This window comes from Taeniopygia guttata, chromosome 5 (assembly GCF_048771995.1).
Source record: "Taeniopygia guttata chromosome 5, bTaeGut7.mat, whole genome shotgun sequence".
Lineage (NCBI taxonomy): Eukaryota > Metazoa > Chordata > Aves > Passeriformes > Estrildidae > Taeniopygia > Taeniopygia guttata.
Genome location: NC_133030.1, coordinates 6,469,773 through 6,491,737, shown reverse-complemented (window position 1 = coordinate 6,491,737; position 21,965 = coordinate 6,469,773). Strand labels below are relative to the sequence as shown.

Sequence of the window (21,965 nt, the reverse complement as noted above, 5' to 3'; positions counted from 1 at the left end):
CAACAGCAGAGACAATCTTCTGTCCCTTAGATGCTGAGAACCCCCAGAGGAGCAGCATCCACACAGAGCATCCTGGCCACACCCCACCCACAGCTGTGGGCATTCAAGGGGTTACAGGAGGGGTTTTTTTTCCGCAGCAAAAGGACTCTATTAACCCTTTCTGCTGTCAAACAGAAAGGATGTACCCATGGGACCTTCTTGCTGCCGAGGACACACAGATGGCTCAGCCCCATGCCCGGCAGGAGCTGCATGTCTCTGTTAGTGGCCTCAGCTGATCCTATGGACAAGGTTCTGTGCATCACCGCCTGTCCCCGTCGCACAGGGCAGAGCAGCACAGCACAGTCCTGGCCATCCTCAGGCTCCCTGACATGCAGATCACCAAATCCTTGATCTACAAAGGGCTTTTATGGGAATCCAGGGCTTCCCTCTGTCTGTCCTGGAAGGTCTGGGACCCTGGCAGAGGGTCAGGAACCCCCCTGGACAGAGCCCCCAGAGACACTGTCTGTGATCTCTGTCCTGGGAAAAGAGTTTTCAATCTTACAGGATGAATCACAAGCTCTGAGTGTTTGATAGAAGTAATAATTAAGTGTTGGACGGGTGCAAAAGTAACATTTTAGGTTTCTAGATTAGGGGTTCAGAGGGGACAAGATGGAGGAAATTGGGTGTGTCTTGTCCTTTTCCTCCTTCTTCATGCCCTCCATGTTTCACTGTGGTGTTGGCATTTTTCTGTTGGTTCAGGCTGGGGACACACTGTCCAACGTAGGTGACAGATATTGGCACGTTATTGTAAATCCAGCACAGGTAGTTTCTGGTATTTAATGTTTGTACCATCCCACTGAGGGCAGAGCCCCACACGCTGCCCTGCAGGACAGAGCTGCGGCAGGGCAGCAGAACATGTTAGAGATAAACAGAATAAACAACCTTGAAACCAGCACAGACCAATTATGGCTTCTGCTTTGGCAGCGGGGCTGAAAGACAGAGACTTTCTACAATCTGGAATCATCAATAGCACGGATTCCAACAGGCTTTCAGTCAGGATAGCAGTGGAAGCACCTCTTCCCATCTGCCTGTGGATCCCATTTCATGTAAAGTCCTCCACACTTCCTAAGTGGCCAGCCCCACATGGGTGAACCTCCTGGAGGAGGAATTACCCTACTTAGCCAGAGCATGGTCTCCACTCCCTGTAACACCTCTCGAGCCTTGGAGCAAGTCAAAAATACCTGTGACTGAGCAGCCTGCTCTCACAGGAGATGTCCGAGCTCATTGCACGGGGTTGGACAAGGTGACCTCGAAAGGTCCTCTCCAGCCCAAACCATCCTATGACTGAGGAAGGAGACAGGAACATGGATTTCTGTGTGTGGCTAAGCCAACAAAGATGATGATGGGGAAGGATCTGCCTAGTCAGCCCCACTGCCAGGGGCAAAGATGGAAGTTGTCTTCAGCTGCTGTGCTGCTCTAACCCCCAAAAGCCCAGATTAAACATCCACATTAGAAAGCACAGATAACCCTTGGTTACCACAGAGATCAGTGTCAGAATCCATCCTGGGCATCAGTTATGTGGTGAAATGGAAAGAAAGTGTGGAATGGAGGATGGGAGCCTGCAGGGTATCAGGAGGAATTTCCTCTCTGGTTCTTGAGACGACTACTCCAAAGTACAAGTGAATTGTAAATGCAGGTGAACCTGGTGGGAAGAAATGATGACGTTTGACTCCAGCTCAGAAGGCTGAATGATTTCTTTATTATACCTATGCTAAAATACATTAATATACTATTTAAAGGAGATACTAAAACTACAAACCTACTTTTCTAACTACCATATCTAACCCACAACTCGTGACCCTCTCTGAGAGCCCAGCCCCAGGTGGGTTGGATTGGCCATCAGGCTCAAACAATCCTCACCTGAATCCAATCAAACAATCACCCCAGGTAAGCAATTCTCCAAACACATTTCACATGGGAAAGACAAGGAGCAGAAATAGAAATTGTTTTCTCTTTCTTTCTCCTTGTGCACCTCTATGAAAAATCCTGAGAGTGAAATGTACTTGCCACACCAGTGGAAAAGGGCAGAGGAATAAGAAAGGTGTAAATAAATACATGCCATAGGCTGCAGATTGAGTTTTCAGAATGACTCCAGGGAATTTCCCATTTTTGCTGAAGAAAGGAAGTCAGCACTGATCTTATGGAACTGAGGAATGATGAGATGGATCTAGGAAGGACATAAAATGAAATAGGATGTTGGAAACAAAAAAATGCAGGAAATTAAAGGTTAAAGAGAAGATGAGGTAAGGGAAATAAAAGTCAAGGTAAGTGTACAAGACAGTGTGCATAGAACAGAGAAAAGAATAATGCGGGAAAGGGACAGGGCAGCCAAAAAAGGAAAAGAAGGGAAGAATTCCTAAGAGATAATAAGCATTTTGGCAGTCCAGCATGGATTCAAAAATTGTCCAAAATCATGGCTGAAGCATTTTCCAGGACCAAGTCTAGGACATGCAATTCTGTGAATCACAGGAAATTTACAGAACACATTAAAAATGTGCTTGAGTATGTTCAAAGCAACTCTGCCTCTGGAAAACTGCTGTGGAGGACAGACAATGCCCACATTACAGACCAGCTCTGAGCTACCATTTACACTGCTGTGTCATTAAGATTATTTTTGGATTGAGCAAACTTGAATGTAGATCATCAGTTTTCAGCGGAACTTCTCTATTTTCTTTGAAATTTTCTACACGTGAATCTGTCCTATCAACATTAAACATTCAAACAGGTGATAAGTGGACAAGGAACTGTCAAAAAAAAAAAAAAAAAAGAAGACAGTAAGTCTCCAGGAATAAAAACCCCAACCCCCTAGATTTGAATAGAAAACTGTTTTTTTTTTTGTTTTGTTTTTGTTTTTTTTTAGCTAGAGTATTTATTTGTCATGAAGGATAATAGTTTCCTACATGTTTTAATTGCCTGTGTATTTATTACTGTATAACCACAATGTCTCTATCAAATGGGTGAAGAGAAAATTGGATTTTCTCTTCACAATTCCACATGGAATTGAAGGTTGTCCAGGAGGGTGGGAGATGCTCCTGGAAAAATTCCAGGCAAGACTGGATGGACAGGTGAGGGCTGTTGGCACCTCCTCACAATTATTTAATAAAGCCAACAAAACCAAAGGAGTGAACCCCACGATCTGCAAATGAAAAGTTATAAAATGGTGCTTAGGAAGGGATAAAAACTTCGGGGCAGCCACAAATCTGAATAAATAAGCATCAATTTTATTGAATCATGAATAATTTAAGACTGGTACAATCATCAGCTTTATTCTCCATGACACAGGGTGGGGAAGGGGTAGAAATGGGAGAGTGAGAAAGGGGAGGCATGATCTCAAACAGACCATTCACAAATTCCAATCCTAAATGAGAACTGAAAATTAAATAGGGAGAGGAGCAAATGGAAAACATCATGAACGTACACAAAATACTCAATTCCTAGTTTTCTCTTTAAAAATGGCTAGAAAAAATTCATCAAAATGCAGCACTTTTAATCAAATATTTACATTTCTATGTTACAATGAAAAAATGTACATCTTATAGAACATATTTCATAAACTGTTCCACTGGAAATGACTAGATCAAAACAACAACCTTCCATTTAATATCAACAAAGATTTTTTTTTTGCTTTGTTTTTGTATATTATTCTTTTCTTGAAAGAAAATTGCCACATTTAGACAAGATTTCATACACATAATATCGAAGTTAAGCATCAACAATGAAATATCAAGTTTGCTTCTTTCAAAATGTACAAAAAAGGCTAACCAACCCCCTCCCTCCCCTTCCTCAGATAAACCACATCTCATTTATGGCCTGTATCATTCTTGGCAGTTCTGAGGGAAAGAAAATGGTTTATTCTCTCAATTTATAACTCAACACGAATGTTGCATAGAATCTTGCATTTCTTGTTGATTTTTTTTTTTTTTAAACAAGCCAACTTTGTACGGAGGAGAAAAAAGGAAAAAAAAAAGTGTTTTGAAAATGTCTTAAATGAGAAGAAATTCACTTAAAGAAAGACTTAATCTATGAAAAATCTTGATAAAAACTAAGATGTGTGCACAACAGGTAACCCTGCTTCCCAAAGTTTCAGAAAAGACATGGAATATTGTGATGCTCAGAATGACTAGCCTATTCAAAACTGCCTATCTCACTTTAAGTCAAGCTAGTGTCAATAAAAAAGAAGAGATAACAGAAATTTCTTCCTGAGCTTAAGCACAGGATTAAACATGAGAAAAAAAAAAAAAAATACCCCGTTCCCCACAAATAAAACACTACTTTAAACATGTCTTTTAGCACTCAGTTAAAGGTCAACCGAGACATTTTCTAGGATATCAAGTCCATTTAAAGCCCTAGCCCTGCAACTGGATTTTTTTTACAGGCACATGCTCTGTCTGCATGGATTCAGTTGGGGGATTAGGTACCAAAATTCACAGTAGTAGCAGGTAAAGTCAGTGCTGGGAAGCAGAATTGTCAAGACTACTGGAAAAATTAACTTCTCTCAAACTCATCATCAGCATGCTATGGATTTGATTCCATACAGATCTAACCCATTTTTTTTACAGTACCAAGAACTGGATTAGGAAAATTGGTTGAGTAACCTTTGTTATTCCATTCAGTGAAATAATGAAATCAGAGTTCATAAGGTTAAAACAGTAACAACAAGCTCTTCCCCCCATCATTAAAATATTTAAATTTTTCCTTTTACAATATTTTTCTTTAAAAAAAAAAGTCATCAGCACTTAAAAGTTGTAACAGGAGCAGATTCAAGACCAGCTTAGTAAGACAAAGTAGTTATATTACAGAAAGTCATGAGGTATAATAAAACCATCCTCTCAAGCTGAGCCACAAAAGCATGAACTTGTTTGTTATGTTCCTTTAAAACTGTTTGTAATAAGATTTCTTTCTGTACATTGAAAAACCAACATATTCCTGTAATTTATTAGAGTTGAAAAGCTCCTTTTGTCCCTCCTGCATGGATAAAACAGCTCTTCAGTGATTTATTAGCTGTGGATTGATACGAACCTGAAACGTTATCTCACCTTTCTCCTTTTTTTGTCACATTTAAACAAATTCTAGTATCTCATACAAACAATATTCACAGCAACTTATGATATTTCAAGAGATGACTTTAGCCCTGTTTCTTTAAATAAAATCCCATAATATACAGCACTAATTTAATCAAACACAATTAGTACAAAATAAGGCATCGCTTTTAAAAGTCAGCACCAGAGGAGAGCTGGAAAGGCTCATACAGACCCCTCCTGAGGAGTGGGGCGTTGGCTGAGGTCCAGCTGGCGTGCTGGGGTGGGTGTCACCAGGAAAGTGCAGCTCTTTGGGAGGTGTTCTTGCTCCCCAGCACAGGTACAAGCCTTAACTAACACTGATCGTGGAGGTGTGTGCGTTCACAGAGGAGGAGAAACCAAACCAGGCTCACAGCTCTGCCACAACTCAAAAGCATGGCACAGCTAAACTCAAACGATGCAGTACTCAGTACCTTATCTTTTTCTTTTCCAGACCTGAATACTGCTGAAATGCTTTTTTTTTTTTTTTTTTAAACTTTGCAATTAAAAAGAAAAGTCGTGGAAGTAAGTAGTGTCACTAGAGCAGCACTGGAATGCCACAGAGCTGAATTTTAATTAACCCCCTTATGGTTGTGCTGATTGGAACGAAACCTCGGAACAAAACCCAGAGTTTCCTAAAAAACAGCTGTCACGTTTCATGGCAAGAATTACAAACTGCAGGTCTGACTCCTCCCTTTGCAGGGGTGTAGCTCACCTCTGTGTACAGAGCTCACCGTGCCCGTGCACTGCCAAGGGTCCTCTGGGGCTGTGGGACCCCACGGGCACAGCCCTGCCACTGACTTCTGAGAAGGAGGGAAACCCCCTCTCCTCAGGGTGGATTAGTGGGGTGTAAATGCCACAGAAGTCAGCCCAGCTGGTGGTGTGGATCTAAGTGGGAAGAGAATTGGGCCCTGACTAGCAAAAGGCTACCTGATCTTTCACTTGTAGCAGGATTGATTGCCACACAGTGTTCGAAAAAAAACCTGATTTGTTCGGACTGTATATATATTTTTATATATTCCTATTTATATATATAATCTTTATAAACACACAATGAAAGAAAGCCCAGGTCTCAGACTGGCAAGGAGAGCAGCACTTTTTTAGTTTCTTTTTCTCCTTTTCTCTTTTTTTAATATTTATTCAAACTTCCCTGTTTTGCAGCTTTGCCTTCACTGAGTATTATTACGGAGGCAAGCGATATTATTATAGCACCAGAACTATATGAAGCTGAGTTTAAACCCACAAAATCGATTGGTAAAAGTCCAGCCCTCACGTAAATGTGTTTGGTCAGAAGCAGCATAGGCAAATATTCCCTCTCCCCTCTCTTTCCAGACAGCACATGGCACAAAGCTGTTTGCTTCACAGCTGTGAAGTTGCCCCCACCCCAGTCCCTTCAACTTAGTAATGATGATTATTTTTAACATCTCCAGGATCTTAGGCGTGAGAGCTTACAGCAACTAAAAAGAAGGAAACAAAGGAGTAGTGCAGTTCTCATCGTCGCCAAAATAAAAACAATAGAAAGGTCACTTGGGTTGCCTGCACCCAGGTTCAAGATTGCTCCAAGAGTCTTGTTCTTGCAGCTCTTAATACTGAGATCCCAGCCCAGGAACACGTTCTTTTTATGAGCCTGTGATCAGGGCTCTTGCCAAGTGGAAAGAACTTCTGTCTGAGGGAGATCACAACGTCGACTCCAGGGAGGAATCCAGGATGTCATCGTGATGGCTGTTGCTGTTGGAGTCGCTGTCGTAACTCTGGGGACTGGAGTAGTTGGCTGCCTCCTGCAGCCTCATTAGCATGTTCATCTGCAGAGGCAAGAAGTTCATGATTATTTGTATTTTGAGGCAGGAACAACATTAACTCCACATGACAGCTACAGCGGCGTTTGCCTTGCCAGTGGGCAAGGAAGGAAAGGAGAAACAAGCAGGGTCAGTGGTACTGAGACTCAGAACAGAGGTATTGACTGTAAATCACAGCAGCATTCAAGTTACTGGTAAAACACAGCTTTGCCAGTAAAGGAGAACATGAGACTGAAGGGATTAGCTCACATCCACAGACCAGTTCCTGTTTCCAATCCCCAGAAACAAGGCAAAAGAAACAGTTCTGCTGCTCAGAAGTGAGAGCTTACCAGAGGATCTCCTTCAGCATCACTCACTGGAACTTGTTTGCTGGTGGAGCCTTCCCGGGACACGGAGTAGCCATCGAAGCCCACGTCCTCGGGCCGCAGCTGCAGCAGAGGAGGCCACTCGTGGTGCTGGGGGCTGGCTGCCCAGGGGTAGGTGTCCATCACCCACTTGGCAGGATCCTCCCAGGGCGCTCTCCTCCCATACAACTGGAAGAGCACAAAACCATGTCAAACATTCCAACCACCTCACCCACTGACTACCTAACCAGTGCCTCGGCTCTTTGGCTGCAGGAAACACTTTGCAAGCAGGGCTGAACGTGAGAGTTTCCTTACCCTAAACACCCCCACAAAGCCCTTTGTCATGGCACTGATTTGGAAGGAGCAGACCACCTTCTCCAAGATTGCAGTGCCCTTCTCCTGGCACCAGCTGAAGGAAGAAACACCTAAAAATAACATCACCTAATTAACTTAAACAACATCAGCACACAAAAGAAGCCATCAGAGCTTCAGAGCTGACATCTGGATTGCACTGGCAGCTGCCTTACAAACTGCCATCCATGGAATGTGGAGGAGGAAACGTGAGATCTGTCATCAGGCAAGAATGATGGATGTCAAGGCATAAAGTTTTCAAGTCAGATTTTTCTCATCTTCAACTCAGAAGAAGCACCAGCAGCATTTGTCCATGCTCAGGTTCCTAAGTAGGCAAGCCCTGCTCCAAAAATGTTTTTCTGGACGGAACAGACTGCACCACTGAATCCCAATGTATTCTCCCTGTTCTATTCCATTTGCCTTAGATAGACAACACATTCATGTGAATGCCTCGTGACTTCCAAAAGCATAAATACAACTAAAAGTGGCTTTAAAACATTCATTTCCACTTTATAAATATCACCATCAACATCCTTCAGCAACTGGAGTTTGTCTCTGACATTTTGTCACTGTTCCCTTCCTTTATCCCCCTTGCACAAAGGTAAAAGCAATGGTCTAGCAAAGAAATTCACCAGTTCTCTGATGGATCTAGGACTGTCTCACTTTCCTCAATGCTATTTCTCCGTGGTGTGTTTTTTGTGGGTTTAGATTTTGTGTGCACGAAGTGTCACAGTGCTGTGAGTACCAACCCTCGGTGTGCTGTGAAGCAGGAGGGAGCAGAGGTGCCAGCAGATGGTGCTAGAAAATCTGAAACAGAGCCTCCTCCACAGCCCAGACCCTCCATCCTTCAGCCCTGCTGCCTCATCTTCCCAGCTTCAAGACGTGGCAAACCACATTTCCTGCTTTAACTTTGTTCTCAAATTTACAGTGATACATGTCGTTTGGTAAGTGACAAGGATTTTGTGTTTTTCACATCTTTTCTCCTGCAAAACCCTGAGTGGATCTGAGCTCAGGAGAGACTAAATGACTCACGACCCTCTTCCACGGCAACCAGGTCTGTCCACCCCTCCCAGTGGCACATTTTCCAGGGAGCAAGTCATGGGACAAGGATGGAACAAGTTGCTCCACAAAGCATGAAAGAAAAATCACTGAAGTATGAGTGAGAGCAGCAGGAAGCCACAGGGACTCTGGGTCCTCCTTTTGCTGGTGCTGCATTCTGTACTGATAGACCAAGCAGGAAGAACTTGGGTTTTATACAACCTTCTAATTTGCACGTCCCTGTTTTGAAGAACAAAACAAGTCAGCTCCCATGGGAGCAATTATTGTAAGGATTCATTTGGCTTGTTTGTATTTGATAGAGAAAATACTTCTCCAAATGAGAAACAGAAATATAAAAAATAGCTGAGAGCAGATCCACAGAGATCAGAGTGAAATTAGGAGTCCACCTTTCCTTTCTGGCAGGCAATTTCAGGAAAGAAGACATGCTCTCAGAGACTTTGTGGGCATGAGGAACAGAAAACAGCCCCAGATAAAACCCATCTTTCTATCATTAGCTTGTTCATTAGCACCACTCTGGCTACGCTTCAAGTACTAAAGTGCATCTTCTTATCCATCAACCAAACAAAAGAGAAATTATTTAAATAGGGATGAATTAGTGCAATTTGGGGAAATGGGGCTGAAGGGGATAAAGAATCTGAAGCACAGTGAGAAACTGAAGTCCTTACACCTGGAACACAAGCCACTCAAATACACTAAAGGAAAGATGGAGATACTGGGCAGAACAAGGAAGCAAAAGGATGGTTTTATCAAATGCTCTCTCTCCACTTCCATTACTATTTTTTCAATGCTTTCCAGACATACTGATCAATGATATGAGAGCTCCAAAACCCAGTACAAGGAGCCCATGCATTACTGTGAGTATCAGTTTTCTCCATTTCAAGAGCAAGCAAAATCACCTGCTCTCATTTCTCTTGTTTTAGGTTGGAAAGATTCCTGGCTCCCATTACCTGCCTTTAAAACAAGTTTCATGTTAAATGGTTCTCCTGTTCTATTTCTAGCAAAGTTCCTGAGTGTGTTTTGTACTCCAGGACCTATTGTTTTCCTTATGTCTAAGAGTCTACCACAATTCCAAAGAGAATGAGGTCTCCAAGTACTGACAAATTTCAAATGGCAGCTGCCCAAATTGTACCCAAAACTTGGAGAATTAATGTATTTCACAATTTTTAAAGAAACCATTAGTAAAAGATTAATTCTAAACCGTATTTTAAAGTAGGTGCTGCTGGGTTTTTTCGGTGAACAAAGAGCTGGTTATTAAAAAACCTCCTTTTCTTCCCTACCTAAATGGCAAATCCATAGCAATTCTCTGCTGAATCCTCCTCCTGATTCCAGCAAGCTTCATAGCCATACAGACACCAAAAACTATTCCAAATTGCCAGATCATGAATCAATTACTAAACACAGACAATCAATAATGATTTAACTTCATCCTCTGAAAGAATTATGAAGGAATCTACTAAAAAAATCATGTTATATACTGAGAAGTAATCAAAATGTCACTGATACTGCTCCTGTCACTCATGTATGCATTCTCTCCATGCAAAGCTTTGTTCCTATGCTGAAAGACTGGATTTCCAAAGGAAAATCCTGCGTAACAAAGTTAATGATGACAAGCATATTTTTCTGATGCACAGGGTAATTTTAAGGTGTGCTTCTGGAACTCAGTATTGAAAGGTATTTGTATGTCTAACTGCTCCCACTGCAAACATCAGCAGTTTGGCATCTAATCACTTCTTCTACTCTCTATTTCAACAGTGCTTGAAGAGACTAATTCTGCCTGAGATTATTGACAGTTCTGATTACATTTTCAAAGACATGCAGATATTCAATGTGCAAAATGTTGCCACTACAGAGTTTGGCTGCCTTTTGAACAGATGCCATTCTAGATCTATGATTTTTCCCTTTGCCTGCTCACCTGCAGCCCTTCTCTTACTGCCTCCAGAAGATATGGAATGATGGAGTAGTTCCACAAGTCAGTGAACCAAACTCTAGAACCATCTACATCTATTGGACAGGAAAGGAAGAGCCGTGGACCTGGAGAGGGAAATTCAGATATTACACTCAAATCACAAGCACAATAAGCATCAAAAATAGGGTGATGACATCTAAAAGTAGGGTTTTAAAGAAATCCTTTTTTATGTGACACAGCACAAGGAAGTATACAAAGATATGCCTGATACACAAGGAAATAAAATACATATATTTACACATGCCTGGGCAGAGTACTTACCAATAGTAACATCAGAGGAGCTGTGAGCCTCCAAGAATTTGTTCAGATGTTGCCAGACCTTGGGAATCCAATCAATAATTTTAACCAGCTCTGCATTCCTCATCCTGCCACTGATCTCTGTTTCAATCAGTTTTCTCCTCAGGAAACGGCCGAGAAAGCCTTTGACAGGCTCAGTGTGGTTTGCACACAGCACCCATCTGTGGCACAACAGCAGAAATGGACATTATTTCTCTGTCATACTACTGAGTGTAACTATTCCTGTCTACATTTCTCTTATTTACAGATTATCAGGATCAAAATGGGCTATTCCAGTCATACATATTTTTCAACAGAAGTTACTTTGGAATATTTCACTAGATGAGCCGATATTTGTTGTGCATTGTTTCAGCTCATTTTACATTAATCTGCTTTGCCTAAATATTGTCTTACTGAAAATCTGGTAGAAAACCAAATATCTTAACAATCCTCTATAAAATAAAAAGCTTTATGAACCCAGTTCCTTTAATGACAGCACCATAACCAAGCTGAACCTGTCAGGGCAGCAACCAGGAGCAAATGGCATTTCCCTCTTACTTTGCTATTTCAGCTGATAAGAACAATTTCAAATGACTCAGTAGCCATTACTCCTTTTCCAGCCCACAAACACAAATGAGAAACATGAATAAACAGTACCTGAAATTATGATGAAGCTGAAGATTAGGTGTGGAGGAGGTGGCTTGGTTCATTGTGCCAATAATATATGGACTATTGGGAGAAAAAGAAATTAAACTTGTGAACTTTGAAAAACAGGTTTTCAGTAAAACCTGAACATTAAAAAAGATCATTCAAAACTCTTTTGTCAAAGAAGGTTTTGTAGTTACTTATCACCAAATTCTCTATTGAGATTCTGTGAACATCAAATTCTGGAAGTAAACCAGAAGTCCCAAAACAGGACATTTCACTACAAATGGGATTTTACTACTAATGATCTATGTCATGAAGCAAATACAACTACTTTTAATTTACTTATTTCAGAAAAATGGATAATTTCATGAAGGAAAAAATCCCTCTGAAGCACTGTACACAATATGGACAACATGGTCATCTTCCTCCACATTACTAAATTAACGTAGACCTTGGTTTTGTGTGATTGGATTTTGCAGGAGCAGTACTTTGAGAACAGGATTAACATTTCAATATGTTCTGATATTATTTCTTTACCATTTGTGGTACTTGCAGTTTAGAAGTCCATTAAAGATCTCTCCTAGGGAGCTAACGTGGTGCAAATTATCCAAAATTATGACAAGAGGCATATCCACAGCATTATTTTCACTGTTGCACTGGTCTGCCAGGTTGGACAGGTACTGGCGGAGCTCCTGCAAAGCAGATATAAAGAAAAGAAGGAAAAAATTTTTTTCTTCACATTTCTTAAAAAATCAGTTAAGATAAATAAGCTTGGTAACAAAATCTAAAGCAAAAGAGTCTGACATCTAACAAATCACACATTTTCTATGAGAAAACACAAGATATGATTTTCTTTCTCTTTTGTAGCTTATGCTGCAGACTCAGAGACTGTGCCAGAAATCCTGTGTGAGATAAGGGCTTAAAGAGGGGTAATATTTTGTAATTTAGCTTGTGTTTTTTATTCATCAATATCAGTCCTAATAGGTCTAAAACATATTTTTGCTTCTTTTCAGGAACTTGATCAACTCTCCCCATACCAAACCAAACTCTACATTCCAGCTAGATTTTTTGTATCATCTTGCAACCGTGTTTCCATCAAAATAGATGACAAAATTCATCTGGAACAAAACATCCCTCATCAGAGGCCAAATCTGGACGCCTTCAGTAATGCTGGAAAGAAGGATGAGCTTTTGGTGCTGCTGCTGAGTGGTTGAAATGCTCTCAGCAGCTCTAGAGCATGTCTGAAATCAAACCAGTGGCTGAACCGCAATTTCAACCATCCCTTTCCTCCAGAGGAAAATATGCCAAAGGCCATGAAATACACAGCTTTTTTTTTTTTTTCTTCTCTTTAATCTAGATGATCACTGGAAGTATATTCAGCAAAACCAGCAGCACATAAAAAAGCAAAGACACGCCTTACCTGCCCAGGAATGTGTCTGCACAACAGCCCCTCCAAACCTGATTGCAACTGCTGATACCTGCAGCTGCAGCAGCTCCTGACAGCCTGGAGATGCATTTGAGGGTTTTGGGAAAAGTGCCCACAAGTCTCTGGGAATCTTATGCAGGTGTTCAACTTCCTGGGCAATTCTCAGGCTCATAAACACTTGAAAATCATGACACCTTTAGGTGTTTAAACACACACCTGGGAGCCTGCTGTTCCAGACCCATAATCAGGCGAATATGAAAACCTTGAAGCATTGTTTCCTTCAGGATAAACACAATGCTTTGAAAACAAAGCTCAGTTCGAAGTGAGGGATTAGGAAAGGTCTCTCGTGCTGGACACGTGGCTGGGTGGGGAGGGTTTGTGCTGCTCACCTTGCTGGATTTGTGGTCCACGTTGAAGGTGGCGATGATGCCCTCGGCCAGCTCCCTGCCCTCCCGGAGCACCATGCACTCCGACAGCCGGTTGGCCAGGTAGGTTTTGCCCGTGCCGCTGGGGCCAGACAGGATGATCCTCCTGTGCTCCATCAGCAGCGACACGTAGCGCTGCAGGATGGCCTTGGGGATCAGCGACTCGAACGCCAGCCCATCCAGGCTGTTCTCACAGATACCTGCAGCAGGGAAACGGGCCTCTCTTAGGGGGATTGCCAGATTTATCCAAATGGACCTGACCAAGCTGCTCTTCACTTCAGAGCTAAACCCCACCCCAGAATCCCTCGTGGTTGAGAGAGGCACACATAAAGCTGGAAAACAAGTGCAAAATGGACCTGACCAAGCTGCTCTTCACTTCAGAGCTAAACCCCACCCCATCCCAGAATCCCTCGTGATTGAGAGGGATAAAAAAAAGCTGGGAAACAAGTGCACAGGTGACCCGTGGGCTCAGCCTGGATCCTCCTGCAGCCTGTTTTAAGTCCTCAGCTGCATCCCTAAGGCCCTTTGGAAGCTGCCACTCCAAAGGATTCCAGGCCACACTTTTTATGCACAAGCCATCCATTTTACCACGCATTCACCCTGAATGTACCTGTTTACTTTTGGATCACTAGACAAAAAAAAAACAACCCAGCTATCATCAAGTCCCCCTACTTTCCCAAATGCTTGTAATTAAACTCCTCCTCTGTATGCCGATAGTTATCTCCTCTAACAGAAAACTCCTACTGATAAGCATTTATGCCATGTCAGCAGTCACTTTAGGCAGAATTGGCTTAGGGAAAGTACACAGTGCTTCAAAATAAACAGCAGGAAGGGAAGTTGGCAGATCACCCAGAGAAATGTTTGCACCTCAGTGGTTACTTGGAATATTAAATATTTATACAGGCAGCTTTATATCTCAAAGGTATATGTAAGTGATTTTCCAGAAATTGATTAAATACATTTCTATTTCATTGAGAACTGTTATCACTTATGAACCTTCAAGGCACAAGTCGAGTCAGTGCAAGTTAAATATAAACTCAAACTGCAGCTTTACAGACACAGTTAGACCTTGTGCAATATTTCAGTCAGGCTTTATGACTGGACAATGCATTTTATATAAGTAGAATATCCTGGGTTCATGTCAAGCCTCAGTAAGTTGATGTATTTCACAGTTTATTTTGTCTTCCTGCTGACTGCTTTGCTATACAAGGTAACCTAGTTTTTACACCAACATTCAAAAATCTGCTTTCAGTCAAATTTCAGAGTTGATCTCAAGAATGTTTGGCACTGCTCTTAAAATACCATCTGTCCGCAGATTTCACTGCTCTAAGTTTGAACTGATATATGTTCAAAATGCAGCAGGTTAAGGGTTTTACCCCTGAACTTAGATTCATAGCAGTTTTCACAAAAAAGTTCTTCCCTGAGAAACACAAATACTAAATTATTATCACTATTACAGAATGAAATCAACGGGAATTCTGAAAACCATACATGTTGAGAAATCCAAATTTTAAGGAGTTTCGTAAAATCTGGGCTCCCTCCTTCCTGGTACTTAAGGAGGGACCCTTCAGTGAGACCAATCACGCAAATGAGTGAAGATCTTTTTTTTTTTAACCCTGCATGAAGGAAATAACAACTACAGCTGCAATAAAGAGCTGATGAAATTGTGAGGCTTGACTCATTTGGAAAATACTTTGCTGCTCAAACAGCTCCGCTGCATCCCTTGTGATGCGAGGTCTCCTCCAGGACAAGTGAAGATCTGTGGAGTGTGTAATTTTTCCTAGAGTTACAGGTTGAAAACTCGCGGAAATTACAGACTTAACATGCCCCAAGTGCTGGCTTTATCAAATGAAATTAGCAGGAAGCAAATAAATGGTAGGAACAGGAAAAAGCAGCGCAATAAGGAGCCTCTACTTCTTTGAGTTTCTCGACACAGCAAGCTCTGAAAAAGCCCAATAGTGAGAACTCCCCCAGGCAGGCCAGGTGGAATTACCTTTGATGGTAACGGAGATAGTGTTGTTTTCTCCAACCAGGTACCCGCAGGGCAGCAGCTCCGGGGTCTCGGCGCTGTTGGTGCGCCGGATCTCCCCGATGCTGTAGCCCAGGACGCTGTCCGAGTTCAGCCCCAGCTGGCTGACGGGATCCACGTGGATGATGTACTCCTGCCATGGAAAGGGACACGGGAAGTCAGGCAGCACTGAGATTTGCTCTCTGCTGTGGCAGTGCTTAATGCACCAAGTGAAATACAGCCTGGTACCACCAGAGCCCCCCAGGAGAGCTCGAGCCCGCCGCATTTTGCACCCGCTGACCTTAAACAGGCGTCTCACAACCCCATCCAGAACATCCCACTTGGTCTTCCCACTGACTCCAATGCAGCCGATGAGGAAGGTGCGAGGCCTGGAATCCTAAAGGTACAGCAAGAACTCTATCAGACAAGTGTGATTAATGTAATTAAAATGCTGGCCCCCCTGCCCCCTCCCCTTTTACTTCTAAATAATGCTGCATCCTTACTATGCATCCTTACTCCTCTACATGGTGAATTCTGAACAGCATATGGAATTCTTTTCACGCGATAAACATTTTCTGCAGTGTTGGAGTCACAAATCTAAATTATACTCATGTGTCTGTGATGTTAAGGCATTTATTTATCAATCCATGAACAATTCAAAAATCTCTGAGAGGATTAGTTTAGCAAAGAGAGAGAAAGTCTCTTAAGAATATTCTAGACAGAAAAGTAGATGTCAAGTTCATTCTTCCTTGACTTCAATCAAAGATGTTGCATTTGCAAAGTTTATCCTATTTATTTTTAGAAATTCTGCTGTGGGCACAGAAACCTATATATATAGATCAATTATACAAGGCTCTAATGTATACATGGTTCTAGTAATAGAGAAAGAGACTTTACATTTGTTTACTATATTTGATATATCAAAGCATTTTGAGTTTTGTAAGTGATTTTCAAGGCAGATAAAAGAAATCAGAATAAATAAATTTTTCTGCTTTTCTACAGCTGCACTCACTGTGAAGCATTAATTGAAAACTAATTTCTATCTAAGATTTGAAGTGTTACTAAAACTTGCTGTGATTGCAGTCAATCAGCAGCAGTTTTACTGTTTATCCAGGGTTGTAATAATTAATGCAAAACAGGTATTTAATGGAAAGAGCTGCTGAGTCCATTTTATTTCTGATCATTCAGATTTTTGTCCACTCCTCAGGGAGACACAAAGTTACTCCTTAAACACACTTTCACAGGTGCTCAAAAATGTGAGATAGCAAGGCCATTGCTTGGCAAGGACTGTGTAATACTCATGCATGTAGCACGTTGAACACACGAGACAGGATGCAACTTTACAATATTTGCCATTTATTTGGGTATTTAGGATTCTTTCACATACTTGTGGATGGAAAACATCTGAAAGATGTCGTTCTAAACAGAGTACTTGTGCCAGAGAGGACAACTTGAACTAGAAAGATATGGTATAGATCTTCCAGTCTGGATTTGTCAAGTTCTTCCATAAGATTGGTGCCTCTGGCATTTCAGTCCCTCTCAGCAGCTCCAAGGGAGCTGGAGGTAGCCAAGTGCCTTCTCTATCACTACCAACACACCAATGAACTGCTTTCCTGAGAAAATCCTTGAAAGTCCTTTGCAGACTTGAGTTCCCTCACACATTTCCAAGTCACCTACATTTCAAAGCTGGGGATGAAACACAACTCACCTCCTTCCATTTCATCTCGTCCTGGAAGTTGACGACTATTTTGACGTGCCTGCCTCCTTCTTTCCGGGCAGAGCCGTCTCCAGTGTCATCCAAGAGCATGTCTGTGGACAGGAAACATCAACAGCTTCACAGCTGGAGCTCAATTACAATGGAGACCATTCTGGTTTATTGTAGGCAAACACAACACGTCTGGGCTTCACATGCCCCAAGGTAAAACACGAGGAACAGGCTGACTGACTTCCCTGCCACACATCCCTCTCAAAAAGGGAAGGTCATTGAAAATTATTAGCCAGTTACTCTGTATTTTCCTTCCTATGATATATCCCCTGGCAAATGTGCACCATTAAATGGCTTTAAACATGACTTTTCAGAGCTGAGGTCATAATTGGACACCTCTGACCGAGGGTGTAGCAGACCTATGATGATATTTAAAAGAAGGCTCTGTGCCAGCTCGTGACATATTTCCACACCTCAGCTGTTAATAATCCTCACGCTTTCATTTTTCCATGGCTAACCAACCCAAGCCTTCCAAGTGCAGGATAAAACCTGCCCCACCACCCTTCTCATTAAACTCACCGAGACTGGTTGACTCCGTGAGGTTCAGGCTGTGTTGAGAGAGACCCACTGAGTGTCTGGGAGAGGAGGAGATGGAAACCTGAGACTGAGCCCTGCTACAGCTGCCGTGGTTTTCAGATTTCAGCCGATCGTTCTCTGCTTTTAACTTTTCAATCTCACTCTTGAAAAGACAAGTCAGACATTAGAAGGCACAGTGAAAACGTGATTATGAGATAGCAACATAAGAAACTTAAGAATAAATAGTAGTCTAGCAGAAATGCTGTTTCCATCATGTTTTAATTAAGGATTTTAATTATTAAAATGTCTGAGACTTTTCAAAGAATCCTAAAATACTTAAATATGTGGGACTTGAATAATGCTGAAATGCAGCTACATTAAGGCAGAGAGCATGGAAATCTTTTGACAGCCAACAAAATGCTGTCTTGGGGTGGAAAGAGCTGCAGCTGAGGGCGGCGAAGTCAGGTGTTGAAGCTGCATTTTAGTGATGTTGACTTTTTGAGTGCTGTACAGGGGGGTTTTAGGTCTTGTACATGGGGGCCAGAGGTTTTAAGATGGAAGGTTTTGGGCCTGCCCTGTCCTCCCTCTTTCTTCTTCCTTACCTCCATGTTCTTGGTGATGTTGGCACTCACAGATTGGTTTAGAGGAGAAAGGCACCATTTAATATAGGTAATAGGCATTGGGGAAAAACTGTAAATATTTAACATGTAATGTACCGTATAAAAGACAGCAGCAGCCAGGGGCGGGGAGAGAAGAAGCAGTCGGGAGTCAGAGAGGATGTCAGGGTGTGTGTGTGCCTCTGCCTGAGCTGTGAGCAAACCACAGCAGCTCAAGGAGAAAATCTTTTAGATAACTTACAATAACCTGCCTTGAGACCGGACAACAGAGACTGCTGAGCCTTTCTTTGGAAGCTCGGCTTGGAGGAGAGACTTTTCCACCACACGGAGCCACCCCTGACCCAGGGTGAGCTCTGGCAGCTGCTCCTCACCTGCATCCTGTTCATGGCCTCGCGCAGCTGGTCCAGCTGGTGGGCAGAGCTGAGGGCCTCCAGGCGGATGTCCGTCAGCTTCATCTCCTTGTCGCGCAGCTCGTTGCGCAGCTGCAGCACCGTCTCGGCCTCGCTGTCCGCGCACTCCGAAATCCTGCGGGAGGGACGCCCACAGAACACACGCTCATTCCTCCCCTCCTGCTGCCCCTCCAGCTTTTGTCAGCAGAAGAGGAGCTGTTCTTTTTATTCTGCTCGGATTTTGGCTTATTGAATTAGCCATGCCATAAATGGGTATTAAACAAGCCATGGAAATTTTAGAGTCTGATGAAACGAAGGTGTCTGAGCATCTGAAACAGAATTCTCTGAAATCGCCTATACTGGATAGTCTTCTTTTTTTTTTTTTTTTTTATGGTAGTTGCTGTAAAGGAAAACTTCTAAAGCCAAAATCTAAATAAATTAAGGGGGTTGCAGGCATTTAACAGCAGTTGGTTGGAGATTGATGAGTTCACAGACAGATTTAAAGCTCACCAGGTGTGCACAGCTGGGTTTCCCTGAACTGCTCTGGAGGGCTTTGGAACTCTACACCTATTCAAGCACGATAAATTCCTCCTTGCTTTAAAGAACTTACACTGAAAAAGTTTTCAGTGGCATTTTTCTTCCCTCCACCCACAAAAAAAAAAAAACCAACAAAACAACCCCAAAAAAAACCCCAAAAAACTGAGTGAGTAACAACATTTCAGCACATTTTTAACTGTATCTGTACAAAGATCAACCACACAGTTGCACACTTTAAGGGAGATTTTACCTAACATGTCTTTCCCTAAGCAGTTTCATGGTTTTTCCCCACCAAAAAGCCAATTAGCCAAAACACACAAGTTTTACTTGTGCTCTATCCTTCCCCCAGTTCACATATTTACTCTTTGTTCATGTTTATCCTTTTGGCTTCCATAGCAAGGTGAGATGTACCCACACAGCATTTTGGCTGATGACAGATGGGATCATCATTTGACAATTTTCTGGCCTGAGAGTTGTAAAGCACAACTTGCTGTAGTCACCAGAAACACACTGTGTTAGGCTCAAGAGACAGAAGAAGCTTTGAAACAAAAATCATGGAGGATTATCTTCTGCTACTGACATTTCATCACTGTTATACAGCTGGAAACTATTGCTATTGTTCTCACCTCTTCATGTGAAAACAAGTGGAGGGGAACTACTCCAATGAATTTGTTCTGAAATCAGGCTGGAAGCTCTGCACGACCTCCCAAGTTCAGGAGGCTGTCTGCTAATTACAGGTTTCACAAAACTGCCTGTTACAACTTTCTGTATTTTTTTATCCTGTTCAAGTGACAAAGCTACTGATGGAATTAACATGAAAGCTGTTTTACTAAATTTTCCATGTACATTCTAAAATGTCATACTCAAAACAGCATGGCAAGGGAATTGTTAAACTATTTCACAGGTGGCCATGGAAAGGACCATGCAGAGGTGGCTGGGGAGCTACAGAAGGAAAGAGTGGATCATCTCCATCCACCAGGCATAAGCAGCTAGATAGCATCTAACTGTATCATTCATCTGTATCACTAAACCACAGTGTTTGATTTCCTTTCCTTTATCTGAATTTGTCAATAGAATTGGGAACTTATCATCACATATTAATACAGTATGTGCTGTGTTTAGACAAGAGAAACAAAATCCCAGCTTTGACCTGGTTTGTTTAATTAACAGCAAAAGATTAAATTAATTTTTCACCTCAAGGTCACCCTGGTTATAAATATTCTTGATACTCAGTACATTCTGCTGAGAGAGCAACTCAATGAAATATTCACACTTCAGTACTGACTCAATGATTTTTGGGTTCCTGGACACTAATGGAAATGTACTGGGCTGGGAGTCAGCTCATGCATCTTTAAATCTCTGAATACATTAATTCAGCCTTTCTGTCCTCTGCCTTTCCTCTACCAATGCAGCAAAATGCCTTCCATGCCGTTTTCTGTCTAAAAATGACAAAAATCACTTACAGGGAGTTGGAATGGGAAGTTCTCAGTAGTGGTGTTGAAACAGCGGTGTTGTGGTGTGGTAGCTTTGGTGAGGAAGGTAAGGAAGAATCAGTCATCTCCTCAATGTCTGAATGAGAAGATGCTGACTTGGGAGATTTCTTTTTCCCAAAAGCTTGCTTGAAGGAGCTGCGTAGCTGGGGGAAAAAAAAAAAAAAATAGCCACATCACTAAAAGTGAAACCAGGCAAAAAGGCAAAAAAAGCCACCAAGTAAAAACTCTCAACATGCAAATACTCCAGATGCTACAGCCATACTCACATACACAGTAACATGGGTGAAAAATAAAAAAGCTTTTTTTTCCCTTAACTATTTTATCAGATTAATAAGGTCAATAGGAGTGGCTATGGATGCTTCCTAATTTTTAAGCACTATTTGACAGCAAACTGTGTTCAGTGCAACAAGCTTTACAGCAGCATGGTGACAGCTTGCAGCTGTGCTGGCCCAGGGCCCAGCCCAGGTTAATGGTGCTGGCAGGGTTAGTGGTGTCAATGGGGGGTTAGCTTTGTACCTCTGAGTTTAAAGTAGGTCCTCCTTACCTCATTGACCTGCCGGAAGAAGTGCAAGCAAAAGGAAGTGGGGGAAGGAAAAAAGACACGTTTTAACAGATAAAGCCACTGATAAGGGAAGTTTTGGATTTCTGAGACAAACAGGACCAACGATTAACAAAGACTAACATTTACTTCAAAACCAGAACCCTGTATTTTCCAAAACCAGGTGTCTCAAATCACATACCGCCATTTTTTTGCATTATCTGAGGAAGACACCCGATCCAAACTCTCTTAACTATTTAAATTACATTTTCTCCTTAGCTCAGGCAGAGTGCTTTGGCTAAGAGCCAAGTTAATAATGTATTTTTCCTTGCAGGAACAGGTATTTCACCATGTGAAAAGACTGCAACTTCTCCACCTACCTGCAACTAAAATAACCTTCAGTAATGTGACTGCCATTTTTTGAACAAGAATTAATATTCATGTCATTAAACTGTTGTGACCCTAAAGTTACAATTTAACAGTAGTGTTCAAGAAGCATTGGACAATGTTCTTAGATATATCGTTTCACTTTTAGGGAGCCATAAAAGTTAAACCCCCATGGAAACAAGGTCTGGACTGGATGACTCTGCTCCCACTCAGAATACCCCATGTACACCTTTTAATGCCATTGCAAATTACATACTGTACACAGGCTGGCTTAATATGAACTGAAAGCAGTTTTTTCAGCTAGACAAAGACTCCTACAATGAGAAAA

At 42.0% G+C, this 21,965-nt stretch overlaps 1 protein-coding gene across 7 annotated transcripts in view; it reads right to left on the bottom strand.

The window, feature by feature from the left end:
* Positions 1-3,238: 3,238 nt before the first annotated feature.
* Positions 3,239-21,965, bottom strand: part of NAV2 (neuron navigator 2) — a 377,851-nt gene continuing 359,124 nt past the window's right edge. For all 7 annotated transcript variants that reach the window (XM_030273481.4, XM_072929489.1, XM_030273473.4 and 4 more), the window contains 13 exons: positions 20,683-20,855; positions 18,665-18,818; positions 17,680-17,839; positions 17,104-17,204; positions 15,697-15,792; positions 15,381-15,549; positions 13,352-13,587; positions 12,074-12,228; positions 11,546-11,617; positions 10,874-11,070; positions 10,559-10,677; positions 7,222-7,425; positions 3,239-6,898 (listed from right to left, as the gene is read on the bottom strand). In XM_030273481.4, coding sequence (XP_030129341.4) covers positions 6,773-6,898; positions 7,222-7,425; positions 10,559-10,677; positions 10,874-11,070; positions 11,546-11,617; positions 12,074-12,228; positions 13,352-13,587; positions 15,381-15,549; positions 15,697-15,792; positions 17,104-17,204; positions 17,680-17,839; positions 18,665-18,818; positions 20,683-20,855 — 1,962 coding nt within the window. In that variant the 3' untranslated portion in view covers positions 3,239-6,772. The remainder of the gene's footprint in view (positions 6,899-7,221; positions 7,426-10,558; positions 10,678-10,873; positions 11,071-11,545; positions 11,618-12,073; positions 12,229-13,351; positions 13,588-15,380; positions 15,550-15,696; positions 15,793-17,103; positions 17,205-17,679; positions 17,840-18,664; positions 18,819-20,682; positions 20,856-21,965) is intronic.